The sequence below is a fragment of the Oryctolagus cuniculus genome, chromosome 3 (genome assembly GCF_051225735.1).
Source record: "Oryctolagus cuniculus isolate XC-2025 breed Fujian yellow rabbit chromosome 3, ASM5122573v1, whole genome shotgun sequence".
Classification (NCBI taxonomy): Eukaryota; Metazoa; Chordata; class Mammalia; order Lagomorpha; family Leporidae; genus Oryctolagus; species Oryctolagus cuniculus.
Genome location: NC_142869.1, coordinates 173,469,464 through 173,480,557, shown reverse-complemented (window position 1 = coordinate 173,480,557; position 11,094 = coordinate 173,469,464). Strand labels below are relative to the sequence as shown.

The 11,094-nt window shown below is 49.6% G+C and overlaps 1 protein-coding gene across 12 annotated transcripts in view; it reads left to right on the top strand.

Annotated features, from left to right (window-relative positions):
• Positions 1-9,578: 9,578 nt before the first annotated feature.
• Positions 9,579-11,094, top strand: part of DGKI (diacylglycerol kinase iota) — a 507,839-nt gene continuing 506,323 nt past the window's right edge. For 4 of the 12 annotated variants that reach the window (XM_070071341.2, XM_051849039.3, XM_051849038.3 and 1 more), the window contains exon 1: positions 9,586-10,061. In XM_070071341.2, coding sequence (XP_069927442.1) covers positions 9,664-10,061 — 398 coding nt within the window. In that variant the 5' untranslated portion in view covers positions 9,586-9,663. The other 8 variants (XM_051849034.3, XM_051849033.3, XM_051849042.3 and 5 more) reach the window with 6 other exon arrangements.

Genomic DNA, 11,094 nt, shown 5'->3' with positions numbered 1-11,094 from the left:
GACAGTGAGAGAGAGACAGAGAGAAAGGTCTTCCTTTTTCCGTTGGTTCACCCCACAATGGCCGCTGCGGCCGGTGCGCCACAGCAGAGAGCTGGACTGGAAGAGGAGCAACCGGGACTAGAACCCGGGGTGCTGGCGCCGCAGGCGGAGGATTAGTCTATTGAGCCGCAGCGCCGGCCCATCTTTGAACCATTAGCATTTGCATTGTGTTCATAAAAAAAAAAGGTTCAATAAATGTTTGCGATAAATTGAAAAGGTCAATATATGATCCTTGGAAATTGTAATGAGTTAATTAAACAGTCATAGTAGAGGAAGCTCATTTTCTTTGCTAGAGTTCCTTGTCTGATGTTTTGTGGAAGTAACCAAGAGAGAGGCATTGCATGTGATGAATGACAGACTCCTGATCCCAAAGACTCTTGGGTGGATAATTAACAAGAGGCGATTTAATGGAAATAAGCATTAATTCCTTCGATTCGGCTTCCAAACCAGCTGCTTAAATATGGGAACAAAAATTATATTACGCTTTTTCTGGTGCATCAGCAATTAGAATGAGGAATAATGATGAAAAATGGGAAGGGCTTTATGACAGAGTCTACTTAAAATAACTTGATTGTTTCAGAAAGTGGTGATACTTGGCTAGAAAGGATCACATAAGGGAAGGCCAGGGGAGCACCATGGATGGATGGGAGGCTGCACTGGGCGACCTTCCCCATTGGCCCTCTGAGTCTCCTTCCAGGCAGATGTGTGCTGGACAAGATCGGTTCATTCGTTCATTCTTCATTCATTCAGTAAACATTTATTGTGCACCTTTTGTGTGCTTCGTAAAGCTCTGTTGAACACATTAGCTAAGACTACTTGGAGATTCTACTTGGAGAAAGACAAAGAGGTAAACAGACAACAGCATTTAGACAGTGGGAAGGGCTGTGAGGAAACTAAATCGAGTGGCATCCGCTAATGGCTGGGGACGGCACTTTAATGAGTGCTGGGGTGGCTTCTCTAAAAAAGTGAAGCTTGAAGGAGCCGCATGATTAGAGGAGGAGGGTGTAAGGCACGGTTTATGCCACCCCAGAATGTCACGGCTTCCTTGCTCGCCTCCCCTCTCCGTGCTTCCTGGCTTAATGGAGAGTCCCTGCTGCTGCTGCGCCTGCCACTGCCTCCTTGTCTCTACCCTATCTCTGCCAGCGATCTTGCGGTCCCCCCAGCGAGGGCTGGATTCTGGCACAAGCTCCGAGGAGATGGGATGGGCAGTTCTGTGCTCAGGCCCAATCAGTCTCTATCCTTAGAGGTTCCTCCCACTACTTCAGGAAGGGGGTTCGCCTGTGAGGTAGGGGTCTAGGTTTGCCAGTGGCTACCACAAAGAGCCAGTAATACAACCCTGGAGTGAGTGTAAATTCAACCTGACAGGAGACAGGAAGAACCTGGCAAGTCAATTCCTCTCCCTCCCACAGACAGCATGTTGCAAGGTGTAATATAGTCAGTCTTGTCTGGAAGAAGCAAGGCGATAATTATATTTTGGTGAGGCCATAGCCATTCCAGAACTTACCACCTTGCATTTACTTTTCCACCTTTTCTTTTTGTTTTTCCTTCAATTCCCACCCCCCCCCCCAACAAAAGCAATTTGACTATATTGCAGAGAAGTGAGGAAGAAGTGGGCAAGTGAGGGTTTCTGCAGAGTCCCCTCCCCTGAGCTGGCTGCCATGTGCCAGGTCCTTCTGGAAGCCAGGGAAGGCTCAGCATCCTACCCGGGTTTTTTTGCCCATCCGCTGGCTGGGGTTCCAGGCTCTTGATACCTGGGAGTTGGTGCACAAAGACTTTCCTGTTTTCATCAGGGTTGCCTGCAGGGCATCCACACTGTGTTCAGACTCAATGCCAGCTTCTGGTTGGGCAGGTCAGTGTTATATTCAAGACCTCCCGTATTGTTGAGGACCCAAGAGATGGTATCAGCACAGACTTCAGCAAGTCACATCCACTGCGCTTTGGCCCAACAGCACGGGCAGCAGCGTTTCCCTTCATTCTTGAGTTCTGGGATTATAATTCCCTATAAAGCCTTGGCTCAGGATCTGTTTTTCATGGATCCCAGGCAAAAACAAACACTATGCAAAAATTGGGGGTAGAGCTATGTGCAGAAGCGCTCAGTTCTCTGCAGTGAATTCACAGGTGCATTTTGGGATAAGAATATACTTAAGTTTGGAGAGAATCTCAGGATATTCTACATCTGTTACACACCATGTATTCGACTAGCTCAAGGTAGTTGACAGTTTCAACATTAGATCATGCGACACTTTTTTTTTTAAAAGCTTTTATTTAATGAATGCATTTTTCATAGGTACAACTTTAGAAATATAGTGGCTCTTTCCCCCATACCCACCCTCCCACCTGCTACACTTCAATGACATCATTACATTTGCAAGCTGGGTTTTTGGTGGTGGCTCTGATAAAAAATTATATGATGTGAAAATTAATGTGGAACAGGAAATGAGGGAGGTGGTGTTCAGAACAGTTCCAAGGCTGAGAGTTGTGCCATTCCTATTACTATGCCATTAAAAGGTAATTGCTGCAACTTCCATGTGAAATACAAACACTATTTTTTCCTTCGATTTATGTGCAGCATTTTTTTCAAACAGCTACTAAAGTTGCTAAGACATAAATACTTATTAAATTGCTAACACCTAACTACCTAATAAACGTAAGTGTTAGATACTCCTTCATAAATGTTGGCCTAGAAGTATCAGAAAAATAGAACCCCTGAGATCCTGAGGGTGCTGTGAATTGAGGAAGTTTGGGAATCTCTGAGATGGAGCCTTCTGAGCAGAAAATTAGCAAGTGTAAAGGTCCAGGGGCACACAGACACTTAGCATGCAAGAAAGAAAGGCAGGAGAGCTGCAGGGGGAGGTGGGGACTGACAAACTGGGAGGTCCTCACACGGGGACAGGAGAGACCTTACAGGCTTATGAGCAGGCTCAGTTAGGATTTCTAAGGACTGCAATACACAGAATTTCAACTGCGGAAGCTTCATTTTCTTTTGTTTTTCAGTGACCTTATTTTCAAAATCCCTAATATCCCTGCATGGTCTATAAATAACAGAAGACCTTAATGTATGCCCGGGCATGTTTGTGTGTGTTATTTGCTTTAAAACAAACACAAACACACACAAACATGATTCAGTGTTATTTCCTAAAAAAATTCTGATCATTAAATACATTATAAAAAATGATAGACACGACGTTTCCATTCTAGTTGTGCACTCTTAGCAGCTGATACAGTTCCAATACCTTCTTGATTGGCTTGTCTTTTCTCTCTTCCTTCAAGACGTCATGCTTGAAGCCCTTTTTGTCAGACCTAAAATTTAAGACTCAAATTTGGTATTTAAAGACTGGAATGCTACCTATTTTGGACTGAATAGTAATTAGTAAAAGATGAGTCAAGAAGTCCCCTGGAGGGGCGTGTCTTTGGGCCCAGTGATGGAGGCGCTGTCCATCTGAGGTCTGGGATCAGACTTTAGGTCCAGAGGCTGGATGCTTTGCCGTTCCCAGACACGCTCATTTTCTTGTTTCTGTTCTTCTATTACTCAGATTCATAGAAGGTGCACTTTTAAACCAGAACGTCAATTTCCTTTTCTGTGATTGGAATCACTTTGACCCTTTCCAAGGATTCCACTCTTGAGTGTCAAAGAAGCTGAATAAATAGGTTACAAAGTTGCTTAGTGACCACTGGAAAAGAGGAAAATAAATTCTACAGGAATGACTGATATTAGAAATAACTTCTCACAAGGCCACTGCACAACAGAACTCATTTGGCTTTTGCTGGGATTATCTATAATTCCCAGATGTTTCTTTGTCTTATGTTAGAGTGCTTCTGCACTACTCATTATTTAAACCCCATTTTCTTTGTTTAGTATCCTGTTGGTACACACATGCTTGATAGGTCTAGCTGACTCCTGTAGTCTGAGAGACAGTCTGCCTCCTGTTGGCATGCACTGATGTAATCAGACAAAACCTCAAAACCCTAGCGAGGGCCACTCCTCTGTGCTTCATCATCACAGTTTTCCTATTGATCTTTCTTTAAAAATATTTATTTACTTGAAAGGCAAAGTGACAGAGAGTTGAAGCCAGAAGCAAGACTTCCATCCAGATCTCTCATGTGGGCATTAGGGACCCAACTGCGTAGACCATCATCCACTGCTTTCCGTGTGGATTAGCAGGGAGCTGAATCAGAAGTGGAATAGCCAGTACTCCAACTGGCATTCTGATATTGGGTGTGCACACCCCAGGAATTGTGCCACAATGCCAGACACCTGAATATTGACTTTTTAAAAACTTTTTTAAAAATTTTTTGACAGGCAGAGTGGACAGTGAGAGAGAGAGAGAGAGAGAAAGGTCTTCCTTTTGCTGTTGTTTCACCCTCCAATGGCCGCCACGGCCAGCGCGCTGCAGCCAATGCACCGCGCTGATCCGATGGCAGGAGCCAGGTACTTATCCTGGTCTCCCATGGGGTGCAGGGCCCAAGCACTTGGGCCATCCTCCACTGCACTCCCTGGCCACAGCAGAGAGCTGGCCTGGAAGAGGGGCAGCCGGGACAGAATCCGGTGCCCCGACCGGGACTAGAACCCGGTGTGCCGGCGCCGCTAGGCGGAGGATTAGCCTAGTGAGCCGTGGCGCCGGCCTTGACGTTTTAATATAAGTGGTAACACAATACTAAATGTTCTGCTTGAATGTTGTTTTTCTTTTATAGTAATATATTTTTGAGATTGGTTTATACTAATACATATCAATTTGCTTTATTTCTTTTAGTGACTTCAGAGAATTCCATTACTGGGACGATAATAGCAAACTGATGTTAATATAGGACTAGTTACCTGAATTAATACTTTGTTTCCAGTCCTTTTTTATGACTTACCCTATTTATTTGCAAGGTAGAGTTAGAGAGAGGGAGGGAGGGAGGGAAGGAGGGAAAGAAACACCAGTAGAGGTCTTCCATCTGTGGGTTCATTCCCAAAATGGCCACAATAACTGGGGCTGGGTTTGTCTGAAGCCAGGAGCTTCCTCCAGGGGCCGCCATGGGTGCAGGGGCTCAAGGACTTGGGCCATCCTTTGCTACCTTATCAGGTTCATTAGCAGGGAGCTGGATTGGGAATGCAACACCAGGTACTTGAATGGAACAAGAACCCCTATGGGATGATGGCACTGCAGGTGGCTGCTTTACTCCATACGCCACACACCCATTTCCAGACTTAAATTTTTTGTGGATACCTACAAGTATGTCAGAGTACAAATTTCTACAAGTGGAACTGCTGGCTTATTTACATTTCAAATATTGATAGACATTGTCATTCGCTCCGCAGGCTTGCGGAGGAGCGTGGCAATGGATTTGCTGTTGTCTCTTTCCCCGGTCCTCCCCAGATTAGCTGCCGCCCACACCCCCCCCGCCTCCGCAGAGGGGCGGCACCCCTACTGCTTCCCCCCACTTCCGCAGAGGAGTGGCACACCGCTGGCTGGCTCTCTCAGGGGTTCCTCAGATGTTCCTCCTGCATGTTGTCTCTCTCCTCCTTTATAGTCCTCTTCCACCAATCCCAACTCTGCTGGCGTTCTCTCCCCATGCACCGAGCACGCTGCTCTCCTCCAATCAGGGGCAGGATCAGCTCCTGCAGCTTGTTAGTCGAATTGGTGAGGCAGCTGTGTGGAAGTTGTTTACTCCCTCTCAGCGCCATATGGTGGGAGATCAGGTGCATAGAGTTAGTCTTAATAATCTCAGTGGCCTAGTCCAGTCTTGGCAGTTTTAGTACTTATTTGTCCATAGTCTCAGTACTTATTTGTCTCCCGGGTGACGGGCCCTGCCATGTTATGGGAGATGGGCCCTGCTCCCCACAGACATTGCTTGATTTCCCATCAGAGACTTAATTGGTCAAAGTTTACCAACAACTTAGAGTGTTGTTTTTTAACTCCTCATCAATACCACCTGTTATTAAACTATTTATTTTGGAACATGATATCTTATTATAGTTTAACACTGCGTTTTGATTCTGATCTGGCTGAAAAGCCCACAAGAGCATTTCAGGCATGGAAAGCCAGGACACTCTGGCAAAAAATGTTCTACATAAGTACCTCTGTGGGTGAGACCCCAGTGGAAAGAAGCGGCCACCAAAGAAGGGTGTACTTTTCTCTGAAGGGAGGAGAGAACTTCCACTTTGCATATGGCCTTGTCGAACTAATGGATTCAAAAGGCTTCCATAGCGGAGGCAGCTCATGTCAAGAGCCTTGGGTGACCACTGATGTCATACATAAGAGTATTAATTGTTAAATAAACAACAAGAGTCACTGTGCACTAACTTCCCATGCAGGACCTCTGTCCTCAAAGAGTTGTATCATGAGACTCAATATTAAATCTGTTCTTGAGAATCCTGTAAGTGTATTAAGTGGAGAATATTATGTCTCATAAGTTATAGTTATGTCTGAGAGCTCACAAAAGATATATCATTCTTGGGTTCTTCTTTAAAGATAATTAAATTTCTAAAAGGAAAGAAGGGGGAGGAAGGAAGGAAAGGAAGAAAAGAAAAAAAAGCGAAATCACCTTTGAGAAGCAATAACTTTGAACAGCCCTTGTCTGGACTGTTGAGGAACAGTTCTCTTAGTTTTTTCATTTTACTTTCTCTCTCTCTCTGTCTCTCTCTCTTTCTTTCTCTCTTCCTTCCTTCCTTCCTCTCTCTCTCTCTCTCTCTCTCTCTCTCTCTCTCTCTCTTCTGACAGGCAGAGTTAGTGAGAGAGAGAGAGAGAGAGAGAGAGAGAAAGGTCTCCCTTTTCCATTGGTTCACCCACCAAATGGCTGCTATGGCCGGCGTGCTGCGCCGATCCAAAGCAAGGAGCCAGGTGCTTCCTCCTCCACATGGTCTCCCATGGGGTGCAGGGCCCAAGCACCTGGGCCATCCTCCACTGCACTCCCGGGCCACAGCAGAGAGCTGGCCTGGAAGAGGAGCAACCGAGACAGAATCTGGCGCTTCGACCGGGACTAGAACCCGGGGTGCCGGTGCTGCAGGCGGAGGATTAGCCAAGTGAGCCATGGCGCTGGCCCTTTTTCTTTCTTTGACTAAACAGGAGAGGGAAGAGGAAAAGGGGTGGGAGAATGAGTGGGAGGGCAGGTAGGGTGGGAAGAATTACTGTGTTCCAAATGTTGTATTTAAGAGATACATACAAATAAAAAAAAATACACACAGACCAAAAATTGCATTTTGTTTATAATGAGTGAATTTGAGTGCATGCTTATATGTTTAAAGCTTTGTATGTTTCTTTCTTTAGTCAATAAACAATGATGGGCTGTGATATGTACATTTATTATGCTGTTATTTTATTTACTTATTATTCCTGCAGATACAGTGAAGACACATTGTCTCAACATTCACATGGGGGTGACAGACAAGTGACTAATGGTTACAGTGGTCCAAGTTTATCTTCAGACTTTATGTCATTCACAATCTAGAAGGGGGATCCACAGTGGAGGTTTCTAGGGGGAAGAGAAGTAAAGTAAAATCTGATGGAGGGATAGTAGTTAGCTTGGTGAATATTAGTGAGAGAAGTGAGGAAGAGACGTCAGAGCCACAGGAGTGCAGGAAGCAGAGCACATGAGACCTACACAGGATGCCTCCCAGCAGCACTGTCCGGGCAGTGTGAAGCAGAAGTGGTCAGTGCCCTGTCCTCTTCTAACATGGACTTGAAAATCAGGTCAGGAGTTGTTTGAATAATGGCAACATGGCATCACTGTAAGATTTCTAAGCAGAGGAGTGGCACAGCAGCCTTATCTGGCTGGTCATGCTGGAGAACGAATGGGAGAGGAATGGCTGGAAGTAAGCAGAGGCAGCGGTGAAGCTGGTCCAGGAGCTCAGTTACAATGACATGTGCTTGGTCTTAGGAACGCAAGGGCTATTTGTGGATCTGGCCATGGAAGCACCTACGTGTCCCTCTGCAGATGGGCTGCATTGCACCTGGGTAAATCACAAAGACCTCCAACCAAACAGCCATGCTTAGTTTAAGAACAATCCACACATAGGGGGCAAGCATTGTGGCACAGCTGTTTAAGCATCCCATGAATGAGTATAGGTTCCAGTCCTGGCCGCACCACTTCCCCTCCAGCTCCCTGCTAATGTGCCTGGGAAAGCGGTGGAAGATGGCCCCCCTGCCAACCATGTTGGAGACCCAGATAAAGCTCCAGGCTTAGGTCTGGTCCAGCCCCAGTCATTGTGGCCATTTGGGGAGTGAGCCACTGGAGGGAAGAATTCCCTCTCTCTGTCATTCTGCCTGTCAAATAAGGTAAATATGTTAGTTTGTTTTAAATCTACAGAGTTTTTCATAGAATACATTTTTCATGAACTTTTTAAAGACTATCCGAATGTATGGACTTCACAATTTTTTCCATTAAAATAAGTTTATCTTTAATTCCAATGTACCTTTCTACTTTACAATAAGACAAAAGTGCATATGAAGAGCATTACAGAATGTGGGAATTGGAAGAGGTTTGAGGTACTGTGTGCAGTCTCCTGATTTTGGTTATAAGGAATAAAATGAAATCGGGCAACTTGTTCCAGGTCCTGCTTTGCCAGCCTGACGCTCTTCTTCCTAGCCTGGTTCTCTTACCACCACAGCCAGCACGTTACAGTTTGGTTATGAACACCTACCATTAAAGACAGATTTCTCGTGTATGCCGACAGCAGCGATTTCTTGGGTGGAAACCCATAATTTGGAAAACGATCTTTCTTAAACACTTTGCAGCACCCTATTCAAACCGCACAGAGTTTTCTATAATCTTAGAAACGAGGCAGGCTGTTAAATTCCACAGAGACTCGGGTGGTTTCCGTCGTGTGTCCGAAGCGGCTCTGAGCCCCTCCTTGGACAAACCCCTCTCCTGGCCTGAAGGCGGCATCCGCACCGGGCGCTCCCCTCCCCACTTCTGCCTCCTGGCTGCCCTCAGCCTTTCTGCTTCACCGAGGGCCCGCGATCCGAAGCAATCGAATTAACAGCTGTTTAGGGAGCACCTGCCAAGGCATAAGGAAGGCACTGGGCGAGGAGTCTGGCCCTTGACCTGAGGGGGCGGTGGCCTGCACATTTGGCACCCCTCTCCCCTTAATTTACATTGCGCGCTAATTCGCTCCAAGGTTCCTGTCTGCCACATTCCTGCCACATCCCCCAAAGGTTTGCGGCATCTGGGGGCTTCTGCCTGGGCACAGCTCTGCACGCCCGTAAACCGTGGTGGAGACCATGCTAGCTTGAGCACATCGGGCATCAGGGGACTGGAACCCAGGGGCGCGCCGCCGCCGAGGAGGCGACAGCCGGCGCAGGGCACCGGGCGGGTCCCGGTCCCAGTTCCCTGGGGTATTAAGCAGGGCGCGGCATGCTGTCCGAGTTTTCCTGGGCTCTCTCCTTTCCTGATGTCGGGTGTTCGTGCCCCAGCGCCCCAAGCCCCAGCGGCTCCCCCTCGCCTGCCTCCCGTAGCCTCTTCGCAGAGTTCAGGTTCAGCCCTGGCTTTTGCTCCCAATTTGGGAAAAGGCCAGGGGGGCTGAGGGCGCCGGCTGGCCGGGGGGAGGAAGGGGGGGGCGGGGAGAGGTGGCCTCTGATTGGTCGGGGAGGGGGAGTGGAGGCACGGAGTTTCCCACAATGCCCCGGTGCGGTGCAGCCGCGGATGGATGCTGCGGGAAGGGGCTGCCATTTGCTGCCCCTGCCAGCGGCGCGCGGACCTGCCCGCGCTCCTGCGGCCGCCGCCGCCGCCAGAGCCGTCAGCCCGCCCGGCCTCTGCAGCGGCGCCGCCTCGGCTCCCTGCGCGGCGGCCGCCGGAGCGGTCGCCATGAACCCCAGCTCCTCGGCGGGAGAGGAGAAAGGGGCGACGGGCGGCAGCAGCAGCAGCGGAAGCGGCGCCGGGAGCTGCTGCCTGGGCGCCGAGGGCGGCGTGGACCCGCGGGGCGCAGGGGCAGCGGCGGCCGCTGCCCTGGACGAGCCCGCGGCTGCCGGCCAGAAGGAGAAGGACGAGGCGCTGGAAGAGAAGCTGAGGAACTTAACTTTCCGGAAGCAGGTGTCTTACAGGTAGGCGTGGGGAGCCGGGCCGCCGAGGCGGGAAGACCACTCTTCTCCCTCCAGGAGGCGCTTCCACGGAGTTGGGGGCACTTCCTTCTCGCTCCCGCTCCCGCTCCGCCTCGCCCCGCGCCGTGCTGTTCTCTCCTCATTCCATCATGCAGGGCTGGGGGGCCGCTGCGGGCGCCTGGACGCCCCCTGCCCCAGGGGAGAAGCCGGGGTCCCTGAGGTCAGCACAACGCAAACGCCCGCGCGCGCGCGTCCGGGGGCGGGGGCGTGGGCGTGGGCGGGGGCGGGGAGGGACGCGGAGACGCCTAGTTTTCTTGAGAGAAGTCGTTAAAGTTGCCCCTAAGACGGTGCCGTCCTCCACCGCTCCCCCGACCTCCCAGGTTTCGTGGGTGAACCTTTGGCACGAACTTGAGGCTGAGCTCAGTGCTGTCCTGAGGAGCAACCCTTCGGGGAGTGGCGCCCGCGTGGAAATCCCGCAGCACGGGGGCGAGTGGGAGGAGGGTCTCGTTTATGGGGGTTCCGGGGACACGTGCTCTCTCCCTGTCTCCCGGGTGTTCCCAGAGGCCGATGGGGGGTGCCGCCAGCAAGCCAGGGGTGAGAACAGAGTGGGACTACACTCGCTCCCACGGATGGGTGCATTTGTGAGACGTGGAGTAAGTGGCCACCAAATTAGGATAAAAGGTCACTCCAAATGGTGTCAGGATCCCCCAGTGAGAAATGGGGACCCAGTAGGCCCCGTCTCCCGCATCCCCAGAGAATAAAGACAGGCTGCAGAGCTGCTGAGAGGACCTTTTCCTGCTTGCTGATTTTAAAAGTCGGCGTGATGAGGGAGCGTAGAGGTTCAAGGGCTTGCACCTGCTAGGGCTTCGGGTGTTTCTCGAAAAGGGGTCAGTGATAACCCTGTGCCTCTTGAGTTAGCAGCCCCTCCAGAACACCGCCGAATGTGTTCAGCCTGTCACACCATGTGCTGTTATGTAAGCAAAAGCAGATGACAGAGGTGTGTGGGCCGGGGAGGGTGTGCTTTATGGCTGGGGGC